We start from the raw sequence: 23,394 nt of genomic DNA on the forward strand, positions 1-23,394 counted from the left end.
GATTATATTTTTCCTTTGAGTGATTGGCTGTACCCATAGAATATATTCTAACTATTAAAGATTCAGGGTCCTGTATTAGGATAGTAAGTGTGGAGTTATAGAGTAGTGATACATGAAACCAGAATTATGTGTACTCCGTTCTCCTTGAAAATAAGTATTAGATAAATTTTCTTGACAGTGATTATACTTCTGATGGTTTTAGGGAAATTCCTTTGTAGGTATATAAACAATAATGTTCCCAAGTTCATGAAAGAATTTCATTTCTTTATTTTGCCCAAAATTGAAGTAAATTTTCAACAGTTTCTTGAGTAACAAGGTAGAGTGGTTAGCATACTAGATGTTTATGAAATTGCCTTTTTTTTTTTCTTTTTAACTGGGCAAAGGTTGTTTTATGGCTCAAGCCTAGTAGGGGCTAATCACTTTGGGCTTTTTTGAGCAAGTGTTGTACTTCTGAATTAGTTCTGAACCAGTACCTGGTGACAGTACCTGACACATAGTGGGCATTTATTAAATATTGATTGATTGAGAGCGTTCATTTAGACTCACGTAAGAAATAGTAGGTTACTGAATGTTTATGGCTCTTCAGGATCATGCAGCAGTTTTTGAATAGTAATGCTGTCTGAATGCTGTTCTGATCTTGAATAGTTTACTTATAACAGACTCATGAGAAATAAACAATGGTAACTTGGTTTAGATTTCTTTTTTCTTTTTTCTTTTTTTAATTTTTAGGCAACTGGGGTTAAGTGACTTGCCCAGGGTCATCCAGCTAGTAAGTGTTAAGTGTTTGGTCTGAGGCCAGATTTGAACTCAAGTCCTCCTAACTTCAGAGCAGGTGCTCTATCCACTCTGCCACCTAGCTGCCCCTGGTTTAGATTTCTACATCATTGCAGCAGAGTTAATTTTGCCTTTCACTTCTGTACTGTAAGATAGGTATTATTTTTTAAAAATCCAAGTCAGCTTTTCAGAGGAAGAAAATGGCAAACTGTTGGGCTAGGTTAGAGATCTTATTAAAATATTTATCCACAAAAATGTGAGCTTAGCTTAGTAGGCTTGATAGAAGCAAGACTCTTGGCTGACCTGAGACACTTGGTTATGGATTTTTTTTTGTTTTGTTTTGGATAAAATAACTTTAAATTTCTATCCACAGTAACTTACATGTGCAGTGACATAAATGTACTCAGCTTTTTTAATTGTTGGTCTCTTTGGCCAAAGGTAATCAATCTATGCTATGGGATTTATTTATTAATTAATTAATTAATTTATTTTTAAGAGTAAGGTGAGTTGGCAATTAAGGCAGTTTGATCATGTCTAGGATTAGTCATTGTGGCCCAGAGAATTGAGGATTGGGTGGGAACCCAGGAACTTCTAACTCCTTTAGCTCAGCCCTGTCATGTCCTAATTTGTTAAGCTCACAGTTAGATGAGGTTGGAAGTGAAGAAGTAGAAATTCATTATTGAGGTCTGCTTGAACAAAAACAAATTACCTAGATAATGTCTTGATAATTATTATGATATAAGGACTAAAAGTCTCCTGAGAATTTTGTCCAATACAGATACCTGAACTCTATAGCTACATAAGCTTAAGAGTCTTTTTCCCTCTTCACCACTCTCTTCCCTACCTCCCAATATGTTGGATATCTGCTTCTGACACACTGGGTTTTGTTTTTTTTTTTTTTTTGGTTTTTTTTTTGCATATAAGCATGGACATCTATCTTTATCTACTTGTTTTGAAAGAATTGGAATAGAGTTAAAACTCCCTAGGGTACTAGAAAAATTCATTGTGACAGGTCACTTTTAAAAAGTAGTTGGGTGTAATACAGTAGCAACTAGAGGTAGAAGTATCAGATGGTTGTATTTATTTTTTATTACTACTAGTATAAGGTAGTACTGACTGTTCTGTCTTGCTGTTGGGCCAACAGAGAGTTGTAAATTAGGACCTTTGCTTTCGTCCGATATTTAAATTGGAGGATTTTTAACGAGTCAGAACATGTTCTTAATCTCACGTTTTTTGGATTGTTGAAATTGTTAAAAAGAGAGAAAGAAAGAGAACCATGACTACTCCATGGATGGATCCAAATGGACGAAAAATGCCTTTTGTCCCAGATATCTTTGTATGGGCAGTCCACCGAGAGAGAGAGAGAGAGAGAGAGAGAGAAAGTAAGTGTGTGTGTGTGTGTGTGTGTGTGTGTGTGTGTGCGCGCGTGAGCATGCATGCATCTGTGCAAATCAGCACTACAACTGGACATTTTGCTGGGCTCATTGATTTGGAGGAAAAGTATTTTTTGGATGGCATTTAGGACATAACATAGTGCAGATCTCTACAACTTGGGAGTACGTATGGGGTCAAAATTAAAACAGGCTAAACTTCTTCAGACTGAAGATAGGTTTTTATTGGCTCACTTTCCGAGTAAAGATATAATTAATGATTAAACTATTTTGCAAATAAACTATATTTAAAAAGGGAAATTTCAATTAATATCAATTAATTACACTTATTACTCAAGATTTTTATTCATCATGAAATTGCTTCTCTTAGACTAGAGACAGACTGATGATGTTTGGTTGCCATGAGTCACGTGACAAACGAGAGAGTACACAGTGGCAACCCACTCACCAAGTTACATGACGGGTACAGTAGTGACTAGTGGAAGGTGGGTTAATCAGGGCATGGACAAAGCACTCGTTACATCTTTATTTTCTTTTACATCCTCTACAGTTTTTATGGGCTGCCCGAAATCCTTTGGTGGGCCACAAGTGGTCCACAGGCTATACGTTGTGCCGGCCTGTCATAGTGCATTCCATGATCCCAAAGGTGTTGCTCCCTGCCACAAACACATATTTTTAATACCAGTTTTCTCCCAGTAATTCTGTGAATCATGGAGCACTACAGTTTTGGCAGAGTCAGAATTGCAGGCAACTCAGAGAGCAAAATAGAAATAAGTGATGAGTGTAAGTGGGCTGCAGCATGTATCCAGTAATGGCCTACATTCAAGGAATGGTGTAAGGAAAATTATCCAAGAAAATACATATGTTTGGGAGATGAAGGCTCTATGGGTCCTTCACAGAGGCCTAATTGGAGAAGAGGGACACAAGTCACACAAGATGAGACAGAATGAGTGGATTGCCATCTGCATAGATAAGAGTATAACCTTATTAGTAAGATTGCCGATCACGTAAAGTTTCAGTAGCAAATTTTGTTACAGGCAGATTTTAGAAATCGTGCTAAGCTTAAAAATTTCATGACTTTGATTACACCACAGTGACCTCATTTCTTTAAAATGAAAAGAGGGCTGTATTAAAGAGTTAGAAGGTTTCGTTTTGCGGTTATATATGTGATCATGAACAAATTGCTTCATTTCTTTGAAGCCTTACTTTTTAAAATGCATAAAATGGGGTTTATAATGATCAGATCACCTCCCTCACAGGGTTCAATTCAGTTCAGTCAACATTAAGTATTTAGTGATATTAAAGATAGTGTTCATAGTACTAGGGCTACAAAAACAAAAAGTCACTCAGTAAATTGTAAACTCCTTAAAGATAGGGTGTGTATTTCTGTGTGTGAATTCAAAATAATTTCAAGGAGAAAATGCTTATATTTCAGGAAAGGGCTCATATAGGAAATGGCATTTGAGCTGAGCTTTGAAAGAAGTCTGGTATTATTCACTGGGAGTGTATAGGAGGCCAGATGTGCGAAAGGAAAAGGGTGGCAAATGGACTGTTCTCTTTGTGGTGTATAGCTAACAGGCTAGTTTGACTAGGATAGAGAGTGTGTCCAAGGGAACGAAATGAAATAAAACAGAAAAGGAAGGTATGATCTTGACTTGGGGAAGGCTTTATTCTAGAGGTGATAGTGAGCCATTGAGTTTTTCTTGGTGGTGTTGGTTTTGGAGGGGGAGAGAAAGGCAATACAAGAAATGTGACATGATCAGAACTGTGTTTTAATAGAATAAATTTGGGGCGGCTAGGTGGTCCAGTAGATAGAGCACTGGCCTTGGAGTCAGGATGACCTGATTCCTGGCCCCAGACTCTTACTAGCAGTGTGAGTCTAGCTGGGCAAGTCACTTAATCCTGATTGCTTTGTACCCACCCCTCTGCTTTCACTCCCCTCCCCCCCAAAAAAGAAAAAATCAATTTGGCAGCTGTGAAATATGGAGTAAGAGTCTGGAATCAGGAAAAAGTGGCAGGTTTTTACAGTAGTACAGGTAAGAGATGATAAAGGCCTGAATTAGGGTAGAGGCTGTGTGAGTACAGAAAAGGAGAGCCATGTGAGTAATGTTTTAGGGGTGGAATCAGTTACTTGACAACTGATTAGATGTGAGGAATGAAAATGGGGAAAAAGTTGAAGTTGACTCCAAGGGTATAAACCTGGGTAATGAGTAAGATCCTATCCACCCCAACAGAAATGGGGAAGTTTGGAGGAGGAAAGGAAAGGAGAAGGGCATATGAATTCTTCTTTGGCCTGGAGTTCCAGAGAAAGATGAAATTGTATGTATAAATTTAGAACCCGTTCATAGAGGTAATTGATGGGAGCTAATGAGATCACCAAGGGAGCAAATAGTGAGGAAAGCCCCCAACAAAGTTTTCTGGGATGTTGTCACAATGGGCGGAAGAATGGTGACTGCAGGAAGACTTGAGTTCTCCTGCCTCAGGCTCCTTACTAGCTGTATGACCTTAGGCAAGTCTTTACTTAACCTTGTCATACCTCAGTTTCTTTATTTGTAAAATGTAATGCAAAATGTAACCTTCCATGGTTTATTGCAAGGATCGAAACATGATATGTGTAAGGGGCTTTGTAAACCTTAAAGTGGCAGCTAAGTGGTGCTGTGGGACAGAGTGCTGTGCTTAGAGTCAGCAAGACTCATCTTCCTGAGTTTAAATATGGCTTCAGACACTAGCTGTGTGACCCTGGGCAAGTCACTTAACTCTCTTTGCCTCAGTTTTCTCATCTGTAAAATGACCTGGAGAAGGAAGTGGCAAACTATTCCAGTATCTTTGCCAAGAAAACCCCAAAACGGGTTATGAAGAGTTGGACACAACTGAAAAACGAATGAACAGTAACACATTATATATATAACAATTCATGATTGTTATGAAAAACAGTAAAAGAAATAGCATGGTATAGTCTGATGACTCAACAACAACAAACCTTAAAGTGCACTATAAATGCTGACTTAGCTTTAAAGGAAAGTAAGGCACATTTGGACAGTTAGGAGAGTCAAGAAGTCAACAGGGTTGTTGAAAGGAAGACATTTTTGAAGCTTAAAGGGTAATCTAAGTTTGTGTGTTATTATTTTTATCTGTAAAATAAGGGGACCAGGCTTGAAGGTCTTTAAGGTGCCTTTTGGTTATGTGATTCAGTGGATGGTCTTTGTTTTTATAAGCCAAATTATATTCTAACCCAGACTCAAATTTGTCAGATTACATTTTCCTTTGAGTGATTTGGCTGCAACCATGGAATATTTTTCTCCTAACAATTAAGGATACAGCAAAATAGGCCCCGAATTGCATAAGTATGGGATTAGGGGCACTAGTATAAGAAACCAACGTTTTCAGAAGCTCAGGTACTAGTTACAGGATTAGTTGCATTATTTACAAGATGCTTTTATTAAAATGTTTGCTTCCTTTCTCTAACTTTTAAGTAAGAACATTTCATAGCATTTGTAGCAAGACTGTCGTTGGAATAAGAAGTGTCCAAGAACCTTGTGTATTATACAACTATGGAAACTGCTATGGAAACTGTAAGTTGGAAAATGTTTGTTCTCTGCATTCTGGTTTTTTAAATCGTTGGCATATGTTCTTAAAAAGTAAATATAAATCTATGCAAGCATTTTTTAAGATACGAATTTGCATATTCTTAGCACTTATTTCCTTCTTGCTTTTGGAATCTAGGATCAAATAAGCTGATTGCACAGGAGATACAATCGACATTAGATATTCAGATGTATACAAATATGTGTATTTAACATGTTACATTATCGTTTGGATATTCAGGTAATATCCAGACTTAGTAAAGGGTATAAATGATACTTGCATCAGTAATCTTAGGTGGAGACTTGATCTTTAATACTTGAAGCATAATTCACAGAGCACTGGGTCTGGAATCAGGGAGAACTGAGTTCAAGCCTAATTTCAGACACTAGCTGTGTGGCCTAGGAAAATCATTTAATCTCTGTTTGCCTCAGTTTCCAAAATATGGGAATAACAATACCTATCTTGCAGGGTTGTTGTGATGATTACATGAGATAATTGTAAAGTGCTTAATATAGTCCCTGGCATATAATAAGTGCTTTAAAATGCTTATTCACTTCCCTCCCCTCTACTCCTATAATGGACCAAGCAAAGGCTCTTCTAATACTAAATTTGACATGATGGCTAGTGGTAGCTGGTGCAGTCACCAGTGAGGCCAGTGAAACTTGGTGACTGGTTTACTTCCCTTCTCAGTATTGAATTTGACTCTGAAAACTGAACCTTACCTCACCCCATACAACCAGCTTCCCTTTTCTCATATTTCTCCAGTGAGTTAGTGGACTGTGGCCAGCATTCCTCCTTTCTTTAGTGACCTGCAGTCAACATATTCTTCCTTTTCACCATCCCCCAAACACATGCTAAAAGGAAAGCATTAGCTACCTTGAACATGCTTTTTAAAGGTTGCTAACATTCATGCTAGACCCTTTACAGAAGAACACAACTAATGGTCTCTGCCTTCCAAAAGCAGAAATGACACAAAAATACAATTAGAAATCAGGCATAGTTCTAGCATATAATATGTGCTTGTTAATTGAAAGAAAACAATGTTGGGGTCACTACTTGCCATTCTCAGACAACTTGGCAGTTTTGTAAGAGTAAGGGATATGACATATTTGTGCTTGAAATTGGTGGAGTGCTACACTGCATGTAGCAATACACAAAAAGTTTTTATCAAATGAACCATTTCTCCTAGAAGAGTGTTTCGTGTGATTTTTGCCTAAATGAAAACTTTGAGGGCAGAGTGTACTACAGTATGATTTGACTCCTCCCAACAAAGAATGGTCACTTAATAGTATGAGTCTAGAGCAGGCCTGCACAAAATACTGTCCTCAGGCTGCTTTGGCAGGCTGCAAGCAACCTGCAGGCTGTATGTTGTACAGGGCTAGTCTAGAGCTTTAGAGACTTTATCCTAGCATTCTGGTCTACTTTCATTTGGATGGTGGTCTAGTTGAGTATCATTGTGTGATTTTAATTAGAAGAAAAAAAAAACCAGTCACTTCTGAGAATGATTGTTGCCACGTAAAAGTGCTTACTTATTTCTTATTTCTTCCCTACAGTGTAGTAATATTTATCTTTTGTAGTAAATAATTTTGGCTTGATCAGATAGGTCACTAATTGATATCATTGCTGATGTTCATCCAGCTTCTGGTTTAAGAATATTGTATGCAGTGGTCCCCGATGATGAGTGTATTTAGTAATATTCAACCATCTTGTCTTTGTAATGAACTTATGCACTGAAATTCTTGGTAAATACTCTTTTTGCACCATAGTTCTTCATTACATTTGTCCTTCTCTCAAATATTAAACCTTTGCTATTGAGAGTTATCTATTAGTGAGATCCCTCAAGTTACCCTTTGTTTCTGATGAATATTAATCTTTTAGCAATGGTATAAAATGATCTTTTTCTTTTTTACTTAGACACTGTATTAAACTGAAATTACTTCTTAAATATCATTCAAGTCTTACAAACTGAAGTCAAAGGACTTTGGTATGATTTTTAAGCGGATTACATACAAAAGCTTTGAAAGTACAAGGGATAAATTTTAAAAACTTGTATCACTGGACTGAATTCAGTGAGCTCTGATTTAGTGTCTGCATTTTTATTACAGAACTATTCCTGTAGATTCTTTGCTAATTAGAATTTTGTTTTAAAAGGTAGTAAAGCAGCTATATCCCTAACTGGTTATGCTGCTTGTTTACTTTGGCCGGAGGAAACCTATTTATCACATTTATGTAAATGAAGTGGTCCTAACATTTCCCTTTATTCCATTCCATAGAAGTACTTTTGTCCTTTTTTTTCAGCTGAAGACAAGCTGCAATGGTTATCTTTGTTTGCTCATCCTTATGAATGCAGTGAAGACTAGTAAGGCCCTTGTGTGTGATATTGATGTGCATGTAAGATTTTTCAAGAATGAGGAAAATGTGCTGAACTCTTTTTTCACCTTCTCAAAGAAAAGAACTTCTTTGCATTCTTTAGACATTTCTTTTTCATTTTTAAGATATATCAGCTTATGATAACAAATTCTTACAAAGGGTTTGGATTAGTCCTCTCTTTACCTCTATAAAGTAGAATCTAGAAATAGTCAGTTTACGGTGCAATTTAGGAATTCTTATGATCTGTAAATCAAAATAATTTGAGAAACGCAGGTTGAGAGAAATTAATTTTATTTTGTACAAGGTACAGTACCTTTGCACAGTGAACAAATATATTACAAATCTGCCTTATTTTAAAAAAGTATTGCCATTTCATAGTCTAGTTTCTAACCTAATGCAGTCATGCAGAGTGTGTGTGTGTGTATGTGTGTGTGTTTTCTTTTTATCTCTATGCACATCACTTCATTTGGTTGAAAATTCAGCTTCTGGAACAATTGAATGGATCTCTCTGGGTTTCCAGTTAAATATACAGAAACAACATGTGCCTGTTTAAGCTGGCAGCTGAACTTGATTGTGCTAATGCTAGACAGAATTACCTAACAATAGCTCTATATGGTTGAAATGCCTTTTTGTAGTCAACTCTCAATTATCTTTGGGAAGTTACTTATTTCGGGTTAATGGTGCTCCTTTACCTTTTCTTTTCCTCCTCCTGGGTGCCTGGATTCTGGCTTTTGGCCAGTTCATGAATACCTTTATTGGACAGTAACTAGGGAAAGGGAGAAGGGATGATATTTGACATTTTGAAGCCTGTTGCTTGCTGCAAACCAGCAGCATAACTACAGAGGTTAAAAATGATTTTGCAAATGGTGGCTAAGTTTTGCCTTACCAGTCTTTTTTCACTCATCCATGTTTTGTTGATCTTCAGCATAAAGATAATTGAATATTGGCTGCCCTGAAATTGAGGTAAATCTTTATATATATTTATATATATATGTACATATATTTATGTAAAAGTTACCTGGATCTACAAAATAAATCTTGAATTTTATTTTATAAGGCTTTTCTGGAACATAAAATTGCTATTGCTGATCACCCATTTGCTCCCATGCATACATGCAACATTCATGTAAATATTATGTATCATCCCATGATGGGAAAATCTGCTTCCACTTAAACCTATGTATGGAAAAGTTTTTTTCTTTCTCTGGTTAATGCTTTAACTATTAATTTTTTATACAGCCGATTATCATTTGCATTAAGGGCTTTGAAGCTCTCTTACTTCCACATACAAACATTTCTGTCTTCACTAATCATTTCGTTACTCCTTTGTGGACTCCATGGAAGTGCTCCTTTCTGAATGGATCAGTGTTGGAGAATGATGAGGTAACAGTTGTGGCATATGGGTTTTTTTTTTTTCTTTTCCCAGCTTCCCATTGACTTGAAGTTCTCTTGTGAATGTTATCGTAAGGATTGAAGTGTTGGCTTTGTCTCTGACTTACTTGATCGAACCTCAGCTTACCTGCTAAAAGTCCTATCATGCCATTAGTAGAGATTGAGACGTACACCTACACCTGAACACTGAGACTTAGATCACTAGCCCATTGAAACAATAATTTTGGTCATCATTGCCTTGGAACAATTGGTTCTAAAGTACAAAATTTTCTTCCTAGTTTCTGAAACTAATTTTTACTATGGTTCTGTTTATGCTACAACAACTGATCAAAGTTCATTCTTTCTTTGATCGTTCTAATTGGTTCCATTAAAAAAAAAATTCCCAAACGTTTTAAACAGTTAACTTTCTAATTCCACATCTGCCTAATAACTTTACACATTTAGACTCAGTACTATATCAAGGTCAAAATTTACAAAGAATTGCTTGAAAGCAAGTATTCTTAGTTTATATGTCAAGGTTTATCACCTTTTAAAAAAAAATTGGACCTAATAGTTATTTTGTAGGTACCCTTCATTCTGTTCCACAAATGACTATTTAAAACCTCATCTGAAAGCTAGTTTTTAGGTGGAGTGACTGAGGTGTTGTACAAAGATAGTCCTATATCAAAGGAGATCTTAATGAACCTGTGAGTAACACTGCCAGGATTTTGCGTGTGATGGCAGTTGGCAAAACTAGCCTGAAACCATTACTCTAGACACAGAAAAAAGCTGCTGCTCTGGAAATGTTTGTGTTTCTATAAAAATCACAACTATATAACCATTTTTAAACCAAAAAAGGGGGAAATTAGACTGTTAAACTATTAAAAGATTTACACTTAGGTTGACATACATTATTCTTCTTGAGACAACCAGGCCATGACTTGGAGCCATTGGGATTTGATGAAACCAGAATATAGTCATAGCTACTTGAAGCACTGATAATATGATGGCACGAGGCATCTCTCTACTTCTGTACTAAAGAAGAACATAAAACAACTTTACTCCAAACAAAAACAACATACAAAGAAATGAGTATAGTAATGACATGGCCCAAATATACAGATGCCATATTGATTGGTTGCTTTTAAAGTAGTTCCCCTTCCACATGCCCCCCTTTTCCTTTACCACCATCACTTCTCCTTTACCTTCTCCCCAGGATTTTTTTTTTAAACCCCAAAATGTTCCACTAACTCTCCACTCATGTCTCAACTTGTCTGTGCAGCTGGTGTTGACTCATCTTGTAAAGTGTTGTTACAACACAGTCCAGAAAATTGAGTGTTATTTTGGGGGTGGACCATATAAAGAGCTTCATTGGACAATTATTCCAGTCTCTTTAGAAGTTGTTCATTATTCCTAGGTGGAGAGTGTAAAAAACGATCTTAACATCATGTAGCAGGAGTTGGTGTGTACCAGTGTTCCTTGTTTACCATTATTTCAGGTCAAAGGATTGTCTTCTTTCAGTGAATCAGAGAGTGTGTCCAGCACAGCACGTCGCAAGCGTGTTTATCCCTTTTTAAGATTGTTTGTCCTGAGAGGGTCCATGGGCAGGGCTCTGTCTTATTGGGAGGAGGTCATAATGACCAGGAATATGGCTGTTCCTAGGTAGGTCGTATGGATTCTGGATATAGCTGGCGCTATGACCACGGCCTTCTTGGACCACACTGACTGTGGGTTCTGAGGATATAGTGAAAAATGAGTTCAGAGAACAGATTAGCTTTGATTGCCTCTTGGGGGAAGAGGAAGGATTATTTTAACATAGGCTAGGGGAGGGAAATGGAGGTTTCCAAATTCATGTCAAAAGGCAGTCATGTTAGCTATTCTGTAAACTAAGTACTGATTAGAAGTGAGACTTTGTTATTATGTTGGTACTCCTGTCTAAAGTGTGCTGTAAGAATGCTAAGCTTTAATCACAACCCAAAGATTTAACATATTGAAGATGGAGCTTTTGTCAGTCCTCCCAGGTCAATGGAACCACAGCCTGAGGTTATCAGATATGAAACTAAGGATTGATTAATTTTTCAGGTGAAGGTGAAACCTTAACGTGACTGTATGGATCATTTACAAACCCAAATCCTTGTTCAGATTTAAAGGGAAAAATATCTGGCCACTAGGATCAGTAATGAATTTGAATTGAGAACTAACATAAATTGCTGGTGGAACACATCTCCCCAGCTATACATACTTATTATGTTGCATCCTAATCCTAGTGTTTTTTAGATTAGTGTTGGTATGGAAATTTGGCCCAGGAGAGAAGGTGCAGTCCTGGGAGGTACAGTTCCACCTGGAATACGTAAAAGCAGTATTAAGTTTTCTTATTCCCTCCCCTCCAGAAGAGGGGGATGGTTAGGGGACCTTATCTCTATTTCAGTTTATGTACTGCATTTCAGAGTTATTTAAGACACCTACCAACTTCATATATATTTTTATTAGATGTCAACAAGGACGGCATGTCTGTGTATGGAGAATCCCTGTGCGCAGGTGACTTCATTTCTACATAGCTGCCCTCCGTGGGCTTGCAGGTGAGGAGGGGTGGATCTTTGATGGTGGCATAGGGGTTTTCACTGCTGTTGAGAGAGCAGGTACTCGAGCTGCTTACAGATTCTTTTGTGTAATCTGCAGAACAGGAAGGAGTTCTCTTAGGACTTGTGTTATCATTGAAAAATAACATGAGCAGGAAAACATGCAGAAAGCTGAAAGCTCAAAAATCCACCCTGTCATCATAGAAAATGATTCAGCATAGGAGATGAAAATGGAGTTGTTAGGGAAAACCTGTTTGGGGAAAATTACATTAAGCAAGATCATTGTCCATAAGTCACAGCTAGGATAGGTTTAGGATTTTATATTCCCAAGTAGATATTGTTGTCATTCTAAACCGCCTCCCTCCCCCAGCCTTTGTCCTCCCCCAAACTATCAATTCCTAGAGGGCAGAGTCTAGTATCTACATATAACATCAAGGCTAGCGAGTGACCTTATGTAATGCCTTTTTGATGCTAAAGAGAAGAAAAACCATAGGATCATAGATTTAGAGTTGGAAAGGACCTCATAGGTCATCTAGTACAGCTCTTCCTTTTAAGATGAGGAAACTGAGTCCCAAAGTGGGTAGGAGACATGCCTGCAGTAACATAGGTAGTAAACTTCAGAGGCAGGATTTGAACCCATGTTCTGACTACACAGACAGTGCTTTTTCCATTCTACCACAGTGGGTCCTTGATTTTTGTTTTGTTTGGTGTTTTTGTTGTTGTTGATGTTGTTTTGGTGAGGCAGTTGAGGTTAAGTGACTTGCCCAGAGTCACACAGCTAGGAATTGTCAAGTGTCTGAGGCTGGATTTGAACTCAGATCCTTCTGACTCCAGGGCCGGGGCTCCATCTACTGCACCACCTAGCCCCCCCAGTCATCCTTGGTTTTATTCTAAGTAAATTCCACCCCTTGGGGGGAAGAAGAATGTTCAGCTTTTTCACATTCCTGTAGTGGTCTTGTTGTTTGTGTGAATTGGGGAAGTTAGGGGGCTGATTGTTCCATAGGATGTGAAAATAAAAGAGCTCTGGACTACGATTCACACTGGGTTTTGGATCTTACCTCTGCCTGTTTACCTACCTGTGTGATCTTAAGCAAATCACCTGCCTTCCTTTGCCTTCAGTTTCCCCATCTGTCGAATGAGGGGTTGAACTAGATTCAAGAGTTCTTAACCTCGAGTCCATGAGCTTTGGTTTCTTTGGATAACTCTTTCATTTTAATTGGTTTCCTTTTTAATCCTACATATTTTATTTTAGACATTTAAAAACATTAAGCTTCACCAGACTGTCCAAGGAAGTCTGTGACACAGTCATCATTAAGAACCCCTGGGCTGGGCAATAACTTAAGGTTCCTTCCATTTTTAGGCCTCTGTGGTCCTGCAGCTTTTATGTCACTCTGCCCAGAGTCCATATAGTGGAGACTGAACTGACCAGCAGTCCCAAGTATCTAGTTGGCTCCTTAGGGTTGTATGAATGTTTGGGTGTCAACAGCCTGTGCCTTGGGCTGGAGGGGGAGGCCACATTGTGAATAGCTAGTAGCTCAAGCAGTGGTAGCCTGAGCAAGGTGGTCCCACTCACCAGAGCTACTACTAGGTAGCCTACTCCCACCTTCCCATGGGATTCACAAATGAGGTCCCCTCTCTCCTAGTTCTATAAGCTCTAGTCTAGGTACCTCTGATGATGGGTGTACTTGGCAGAGGGGGGAATTGGTCAGTCCACAATTCAGCTGAGACCACAGATATGTGGTGCATTACTATTTACTTCATTGACTTTGCTTGCTTTCATTAGAAGATGCCAAAGAAAGGTAGAGCATTCTCTCCTTGAACATTTCCTTAGGTTTATTTTATCTTTTTGGGTGCCTTTCAGCTATGTATGTTCCAAAATTTAAGGGATCCAAGAGTGACATAGTTAGATACGTGAGGTTTCAGACAAGTCTCTGTTTTCTGAACATAATCCCTTCTCTTTCCTCCTCAAGAATCGAAGAACAAAACAAAACAGAAAACCTTATGCTGTGGCTGAGACTTATGGAGGGAATCCAGCTGCCCTTTTTTTACACTCTCACTTGTCCTAGGAAAATGTAAAAGATTAATGAGATAAAGCTATGTTGAGTCATATGATCTATGAAGATGGGTCAGCCTTGAAATTCTTGCCTAATGAATGAGTGTCACCTCCCCAATGCAAAACAAAACTGATTCATTTTAATTTCATTTCCTCCTGTGAGAAGAGATAGAGCTTTTTGTTTGCTTGATTTTTGTTTTTTAAGTTTGAAGAAGAATGGGACATGAAATGGCCTCAGTTATCCAAAGTGTGGATAATTTTATTCTGCTCCAACAAGCCTGGGATGGGTCTGTTCATGGACAAGGTAGTTATACTAGAAAGTTGGATTTCTAGGTCTCTGCAATCAGAAACAAAAAGGCAGCTGTAGCAGTGGCCCAATCCTTTGTGCCTACATCCTTCTTATCCCCCTATCCCCCCCAATCCTGCTTGTAGAAACAGGCCATCAGAAAAGTGTAAGGACTGAAAGAGGTATACCAGACCATCTGCGAACCTTCCACTGTGAGTCTCGAGCTATGCCAGGCCTGGGAAAGAGGCAGGGCAAGAAAAAAGTAGGAAGCTGCCCCTTTTCCCCTGCTGAGTCACCCTCCTGCCCATCTACCTGATTAAATAAATAGCTATTTAAAAATACTTCCTCAAGTCTCCCCAGATCCCCACCTCAAGGCATTTTGCCAGGAAAGAGGTTAGAGAGGAAGTTGAGCACAGTGCTGTGTGTGGGGACTCACTCTCGCTTGTGATTAATATCAGTGTTGACAGCCTAGGCCCGTGCTGGGGGTGAGGAATGGGTTATGTTCCCTTGTGTTTGCATGGTGTCTGCTTATTAAAAAGGCTTATAATCCAAACACTTGGGATAGATGAGGCCCAGATGCCCCTCCCCATTTCAAAAAGCTGGGGAAACCAGGCACCAGAGAGTTTAGTGGTAGAGTTGGGGACCAAAATTCCTAACTGTCCCTAAACTCCTGCTCTTATAAATTGATCATATGCCTTCTCTCCAAGTGTGGCATCCATTTCTGATGAGGGGAAGAAGAGTAGAAGAGGGAATCGGGCTAACCCTGGCATTGATGAGTATCTCCACAGGCTCACAGTCTTCCCTGATTACCTGAGAGCCTTGGAGTTATACCTGTCGCACGTTTTGAGGAAGAGTTTGGATAGGATGGGGTGAGGGACATGTTGGTAGAACTTAGGGGAAAAGCAGGTCCATGTAGCAAGGTTCCTGGGCAAAATGAGAAGAGCTTTACATGAAGAAAATGATGAGAATTTATGCCAAAAGGAGTGGAAGTGAGATCTTGGAATCAAACAAAGATAGAGAAGATGATAGAGAAGCAGGGTCAAGGATTTCAGCTGTAGCATGTTGAAAGAATTGAAAGACAGAGAAGTCAGTGGCCAGGGTAACAATAGAATGTAGCAAAGTCACTGGTAGGGGGTGGGGAATAAAGAAGGATGTTGAGTGTTTGGAGCATAAAAACAGAAGTTGAGATGGAATTATCATAGCTATGTTGGTAGCTCAAAATACCCAAGAAATGTAAGAGTGGGGAGTAGTAAGAGAGGGTAACAGATGGACTGTGATGCTGTGAGGATATTTAGATGGGAGGATAGAAACTGTCCGAGACAAAGAATGTTGCCTGTTTTTGAGGGGAAACTTCCCCAAAACCTTTGGTTTAAAAAGATTGTTACTTGTGTTTTTTTCCAGAGTGTGTGATTAGTGTAAGTGCTTGGGTTTTGGTTCACTCTTTATCTCACATCTCTAATAGTTCTATAAGGTCTGGGACTCTGGAATCCTCTCTTTTCCTTAACCCCGCCCCAATTTTTTTCTAGAGCATTCCTGCTCTTATGTCTTCATTCTCAAACCCTAGTTTCTACATCTTCTATATAGATGCTTTGTCTCTCCTCTTAAAGGCTGAATATATATCCATGATAATGAAACCAAATACTCTAGCTGCTAGATTGTATTATCATCGTGTGAAAAACATTACTACTTAGACCATAGGATTATTACATAGATAATAGTTTCAAGGGCTTTTAACCTCTTAATGATTATCACCTCATGGAAAAAGGAAGACTGAAGCCATCTGTCTTTTAGGCAAAGAAACACTGCTTTTCTCAGCTCTGTTTATGTCGAAGTTTGGGTTTTGTGGAGTGTGGCTTATTAGCGGTTACCTATTCTCAAATGTTCTCCATTGTGAAGTCTGGGGAATTCTGATAAGAGCACAGCAAAAGTTTTATATCCATTTAACAGTATGTCTGGACTTGCATCAGCCTCTTTCCATGAGTGGTCCAGCCTATTTTTAGCATCACCTGTTGTAATGCAGCCCATGGGAATCTGTGGACATGCATCCTGTTTGAATGAATTCATTCAAAAATCATGAGAATGAAACAGCAAGCAAATGCTCTTATAGCAATGACCTCATAATTTCTAGGTGGTTCTGGGCCCTTATAAAATGAATATTGCACCAACCCAAATCTTATACCAGAGCTGTAAGCAGCAGTTTCGGTGCCTGGAGCAAGCAGTACTAAATGTACCCTTAAATCAGCTTATTCAGGCCAAATTCAGCGGAGGAAGAGGAAGCCCATGGATGGAGTTCCAAAGATACTCCAAATTTGCTGCTGTGGAGTCCAGGCTGGGCAGGGCCAGGCCTAGGAGGAACTCTGTTGGGGGGAAGAATCTCTGTCATCTGGTAGCTTCCTATTTTAACTAATTATTCTTGCAAACTAGGTGCTATGCTCAGTTGTTTCTACAGCTGTTAAAGGTGTAGAAATGCTGGTGTATCCTTCTAAATTTCAGTGCCGTGGGCCAAAGTCCTTGTAACTGCCCAACTTGTGCTGAAAGTGTACTATCTGTCAGTCATAGCTGTAAGGGGCCAACAGAGCCTGTAAAGGTCGTTAAGTCCAACCCCTCATTTTATAGACAGGAAACTTAGAGAGAGGTCAAGTGATTTGTCCAAGGTCACACAGCTATGAAGTGTCTAAGGCAAGAAGTGAACTCCAGGTCTATTTGATTGTACCTCCTTCAGGAATAAGATTTTTGTCAAGGTTAGTCTCATTCATGTAGCACATTGTGGTGTACAAAGCACTTTACTTCCATTATCTCATTTGAACCTTACAACAACCCTGAGATAAGGAGTATAACATCACCTTCATTTTACAGCTAAGAAAACAGATAGTCACTAATTCTGGGAAAGGTGCCGTGGATGTTACTGAGAGGACAAGGTTTCCCAGGAGAGGTGAGAAAATGTTCTTGACTCTCTGTCTGCTCTAGGTGTTCCTCAATACCCTAGAAGTCTGGGGACTTTTAGAGGACTTTGACAGGTAGGGATCCTCTCCCTCTTTGTATCTGTCTAGCACAGTGCCTACCTGCCAAATAGTAGGACCTAAATAAATGATTGTTGACTGATGTCATTCAGGGGTAGTTTGGGCTAAGCCCAGAGCATAGCTGTAGCTTCTCATCTTTTGGATGTTCTTTTCTTATGAGTAATCAGGATTTGTCTTGGTCACTGTTTGAGGGGAAGAGAGGATTGGGCCCCATTGGATATGAAGGATTTATAATTTTCATTTCATTTTCATTTCATTCTTAGTAGGTAGAAGGTAGTTCTTCTTGCCAGCTCAAGACAGGAAGCCTCTGGGGCAAATAGATTGACTTTATTTCAAAAATTTTCATTGATTTAGCTCACACTAATTGGTTGGATATAATGGTGTTCTACATTTTTGGAGTCATTTAGTTGGTACTTATAAAAATAACCCACAAGAGTTTGCTAAGCAGATATAACTGAAATTAAGAAAATGAATTATTACAATTGCTCCTCCTGGGCAGAACTACCCAGAGCCAGGACATTGTGGATTATTTTTTTACATGTGCCGATTCTCTGAGGTTTGAGGAACTTCTGGCCATGTCTGGTCTGTGGTGTTAATCAATCCAGCTAAGTTCTTTGCTAATGGCACATCAGGCATCGGATACTCTACCTTTGAAGCCTTTCTCCATAATATATGTGTTTTGACGTCTATCCATCGCACTAGCACCTGCAGAAAAATAATATACAATGGGAAAAGAAAGAAATAGTATTGTAAGTGAGCAGTATAAGGGTAATGTGTGGCAGATAGGTTCACTTGCCCACTCTCTCTTACCTAGGAGGGCAGTATCATATCCCTCACCTCACCCAGTACCCTTCCACCCCCCAGAGGAGCAGAGGTGTTTCTGATAGCACTATTTCAAGGTAGAAAATTTTCAGCTCCTAAAATTAATGCTCCAGCCATGAAAATAAGTAGAGCTAGCTCTCAATTAGCCATGCTAATGAGGAGAGGAAGGAGAAGGAAGGAAAAGGCATGGATAAGCCAAAGTTACTTAGATTTGGTAATGAAAGCAGACAGATACCTTTTCATGCATGCATGCACAGGGGCCAGATGCCCACTTGGGCTATAACTGTCTCAATTTCTGCTTCTCATTGAAGAGCCTGAATTGTTACAGATCATCTAAAAGTAGATTTTAATAGATACATGGGCATTTCCTTTCCATGGTCTATTCTCAGTTATTCACTCTGGATTCTCCACTAATGGGTAATTGAGAGTTGGTTATGGAAAAATGCAGTGATTTTTAACTGTAAGAGTGATTTATGTATCTGGTTTCAACTTTGGATGAGCTGCTCTGCTCTTAAGCAGATATGACTAACATTTAGGGGCTTTGAGCCCTGAGCTTGATTTGAGGATAAGGTAGAATGATGGTCCTTCATAGGGCCATCCTGTGATGGCCCTCAGCTCCTATGTCTTGATGGAGAATTTGTAAAGAGTCATTATAGATATCTTTCTTGATAGTTCTGGCCTGCTGTACTTAGGTACCATGTCTCAGAATCAAGGTCAGAGAGTGTCTCAGGGCTTTAATTGTGAAAACCATATATAAATATTAAATATGCTTTGATCTAAATCTTGCTGTCTCTACTTGTGCTGATCAGATCAAACAGGTTTCATTACCCAAAGCTCAGTGCTTCCATTTATATAACTTAGTCACCTCCCTTACATGGACAAGCGCTGTGTACCCAGTGGCATTGTCCATGGGAAGGAGCCCAAAGAGGTAAAAACGATGCTTCTGATCAGCTTAATCCCTTCTTTCCTTCCTTCCCTGGAACACCATTCCAACCATCAGACGAGCCCAACCATGCCCTTAGGAAAGCAAAGAAAGAGATTTGAGAGGTGGCCATCTTTCCTCACCATTCCCCCAACGTGACTCTTCCTCTCAGACTAATCCTTCCTAACTTTCCACTCCTGGATTTACCGTAAAGATATCTTTGTAAAGACAAAGGTCCCTTTGGGACAAGGCAGCATCTGGTGGCATCATTGTAGGGGCCTAGCCACAGAGAGTAGCCCTGGTTCTTTCCCAACACTGCTAGTGGGTGTTGTCCCATATCACTGATTACTCTAGATTTCTGAAAACCTATACAGAATGTTCCTTTGAGTCTTTCTCCACTCATAGCCTAGAAACCAGAATTCTTAGACCCTTGCTCCCTGCAGGTAGGTGGTTCGGTCTAGGAATAACCTGGTGGTTTTCAATGAATAGTGAAGAGACTGCTTTCTCCACCCTATCTCTAGGTGCTGATGGTGGAGAGGAAGGGAATGACGGCTGCCTGTAGAGGTTTCTCATTTGCCAATTACTAGGAAGTCAGAGCTGCAGACTCCAGCTTTGAAGAGAATTCTATCTTAGCTGATGCTGCTAACTCCAAAGTGTATATATGAGAATCAGAACCAAGTTTCTTTCTAAGTTGAGTGTGGTTCATCTAATGGTATTGCTTATGTCAGGCATGAATTTTGCCATTTTGTAGAGAACTTTGAGGCCCAGAAAGTTTAAGGTGCTTGTCTTAGGTTATACAATAAGCTATTTAGGCCTAAAACTTAGATGCCTTGGCTCCTTCAGTTTTCCTTCTACTGCAACACAGACTGTATATGAGTGGATGATGCTATGAAGCTGTCTGTCATCCTGGCCAATCACAATCTAACATCACTCCTGCCAAGAACTGGCAAAATAAGACAAAAGTAAAAATGTGCTGGGAATTTTGGCTATTGGTCTTGATTACCATGATAACATTACTTTGCTTTTTGCTGTTTAGCATCTCCTACATAAGGAAGCCAGAATTAATCTCCCTTCAAGCTGAGTGGGTTTGCATTGAGGCAAATCCTGGGTACCTTGGGATTGAGCAATGGGCCTGGGAGCTTGATACCAACCTTCTGCCCCTAACTCATAGAGTCGTTGTGAAGATCAAGTGAATTAACTTACATAAAATGCTTTGCAAACCTTAAAGTGCTATGTGTGTCTGTACACACATGCATTACCTGTTATTCTGGGTATATTTACCCATGGGTGGTCAGAGTGGCTGTGTGTACCTATGTTTGCTGGAGATCTTGCTCAGAGGAATAGAATCAGGACCAGATCTTCTGCGTTTTGTGTGAGCTATACATCCCCCCCAGGTCCTGAAACCCAGAAACAACAATCTGAGGCTCTGGAACCTGAAACCTAGAGCCCAGACTTCTCTCACCTCCTGGATTCATAGCAGCTATACAAGGAGCAGATCTAGTTCAGTCAAGACTCCAAGACCAATGGGACATCTTTGCAAAGAATATGTTCACATAGAAGTCCCTTGTTCCTTCTTCAGAATTACCTCTGACTTACTCATTCCTAGCTCTCCAGCCTCTCCCCTTTCTCTTTTATACTAGGGAACGTGACTATTCCCTTCTTTCTTTCTCAGGTTACTAGTTCTGTAGCACATAATTCCTGTGTGCTTCATGAATATTCATTAAGGATGATGGATAATTTGTGCTCATTTTGGTGATGATGAATGTAATAAGACCCTAGTCCCATTCTCTCATTTGAGCTACAATCTCCCCACGGCCTTAAGGTGACAAGCATGCTGATGAGAGCACCCACTGTCACCACTGCCTGGTGGTGGGAAGGAAAAGAAGGCATCCCAGGTGGCATCTTCAGTGAGTCTGGGGTACTCCTTTAGGAGCCTGAGAACCATAGACTGGCAACCAACTCTCAACTATCCATGCTAATGGACAGGAGCAAAAAGACACAAACCCCAAAGCCCCGCTTTGGCTCTGGAAATTATCATGTGTTTTATTGTCCTTGTGCTTAATTCATATTCATGTGAATTTTGTATCTTATGAACTCACATCAGCTTCTTGGAGTAGATGGGGTGGGGGACAGGACCCAAGAGCATGCTGGGTAGTGACAAGAGGGCATCTTGGGATTAAACATTTGCCCTAGATGCTGTATTGGTGGGTAACAGAGTTGATTGTTAGTACCCTCTCTTCATCACCACACCTCAGACTTTACTGTGAGTATCCAGACTAGTTTTCTAAGTTGCATAGAGGAACTGGTCACTCTGAACAGTTAGGAGCCAGAATGGGGTGGTGAAGGCACGGGGCACACTTGCTTGATCTGTGGTATGGTGCTCAGCACGGGATGTGTAGGAGGAGAGCTGAATCTTGGGACTTGGTGGAATGAGATAGAAGGTAGGGAAGTGGAATGGGATCTGACCTGGTGTGTTTGGCGCAGCAGGGCGGCCAAGGTGTCTAAGTTCAATGTAGAAGTCCTCGGGCGGGTACCTGGCCTCCAGAGCACTGATCTGGAAATGGGAGTCTAGTGAGAGGAATGACAGGGAGGAGCCATTATTCCCAGCGCCCCTAGGGTATGAGGCATACGGGAGTTAGGGAGAGATAGATAATGTGTTTGAATTCTAAGAGACACTCCGAGGTGGGCCTGATAGTAGAGACTAAGGTGTCTTTCTTCCCCTTCTCTGTCCATCACTATGGGGGAAGGTGTGGTGGGTGATAAACTTCGGGGCTTTAAGAGGAAGGCAGCTTGGGAGAGGCAGAGACAAAGGGGCCACCCTTGTGGGGGAGGATTTTATCGAGGGCAAGACATGGAAAGGGGGCATTTTGAAAATGCCACCCCTCCTCTTGCAGACCATGAGGAAAAGCCTTTTCTCCATCCCAGCTCCCCCTTTACCAGAGAACAATGCTGATCTAGCCCACGTGCAAACATGGAGCCTTAACTATGTCCACAGAGCAGTCTGACCTTCCAGATTCAGAGCCCTTGCTGTGATTCAGGGAAAACTTTGTATATGTCCCAACCCTGCCCAGTAGTTCTTATAAGGGTTTGAGGGAGGGGCCATGGGTCTTCCTCCTCTTTGAAGGAAATCCTATGACATTTTGCCTTTCATTGGCAGAGAGCTTCACTGTCCTCACTGCTCTCCCCTCCACAACTACCCTTCCCAAAAAGGTACCATATGCTGGGGGACATATGCCTGATTTGTATAATTTTCCTTAGGATGAAAAAGATAGAAGCAACCCAAAGTTCTGCCAATATAAGTGTTCAGTGGGGGGAGTTCTGGGAGAAGGAGGATTAGACCCCAAGAACCTTTCAAGTGATGATGGGGTAGGACTTGAAAGCTGAGGCTGGGGCCCCGGGGGAAAAGGCTGATACTGGGCATGTTTACTGACCTAGCACGTTCACATAGCTGTAAGGTGTCCACCCAGACGTATCTCTGTCAAGGGATTTGTTACTGAGCTGTTTGGAAAGCAGGAGACGGGGTTAACGCTGAGTCATCCAGACCCCCACCCCTCCCCTCAAGGAGACCAAGTACCTTGTTGTCCCCTACCCTCAAACCCCAAACCCCAGTGGAACTGGCTCTGCCCACCCTGGTTACTCGATGTTTGAAGACACAGAACAATAATTCCTGCTGGTGGTGAAAATGGAGAAATGCTGGCAGGTAGGATTTGGGGGCTAGGGAGGTGGGGAAGGGCTTGGGTAACCTAATATCATTGTGCTTGCCTGACAGACTCCTCTCCGCTACTGAGGAAGCACATTCAAAGAAAACATTCTCAAGCATACTCCAGGGAGACCAAGGGGATTGTTTGGTTTGAAGAGCAAGAGCCACAGTGGCTCCTGCTGATAAATCACTCTGATATGGCCTGTGCATCATGCTTCTACTGAGAAGCAAGTAGGGGGACAAATTAGGTGCATGCATTTCTATCTAGTTTAATTATTTGTCTCCTAGTAGGAAAGTCTGGGTCCCATACTTGGCATCAATCACTTCCCTGCTCTATTTGGCTATGATGAAGCCTTTGCTTTCAGCTACTGCAGAGCCTGGGCTTACCTCAAAGAGGAGGGAAGGTATGAAGGTCCACATCGAGAATAAAAGCAGAGAGAAGTGATTGATGGGAATGAGTGATTGGCAGAGGCTGCAGTGCTATGTGAGTTATTCTGATGCTCTGGGGCCTCCCTTTCAGA

General features: G+C 40.3%; 1 protein-coding gene across 1 annotated transcript in view; it reads right to left on the reverse strand.

The window, feature by feature from the left end:
- Nucleotides 1-11,064: 11,064 nt before the first annotated feature.
- The window catches only part of MEGF11 (multiple EGF like domains 11), a 297,384-nt gene continuing 285,054 nt past the window's right edge, over nt 11,065-23,394 (reverse strand). The window contains exons 21-25 of the mRNA XM_027851943.1: nt 22,605-22,671; nt 21,640-21,741; nt 18,078-18,134; nt 11,958-12,164; nt 11,065-11,225 (exon numbers count right to left, since the gene is read on the reverse strand). Coding sequence (XP_027707744.1) covers nt 11,065-11,225; nt 11,958-12,164; nt 18,078-18,134; nt 21,640-21,741; nt 22,605-22,671 — 594 coding nt within the window. The remainder of the gene's footprint in view (nt 11,226-11,957; nt 12,165-18,077; nt 18,135-21,639; nt 21,742-22,604; nt 22,672-23,394) is intronic.

This window comes from Vombatus ursinus, unplaced genomic scaffold (assembly GCF_900497805.2).
Source record: "Vombatus ursinus unplaced genomic scaffold, bare-nosed wombat genome assembly UNPS02009205.1, whole genome shotgun sequence".
In the NCBI taxonomy this organism is placed as follows: Eukaryota; Metazoa; Chordata; class Mammalia; order Diprotodontia; family Vombatidae; genus Vombatus; species Vombatus ursinus.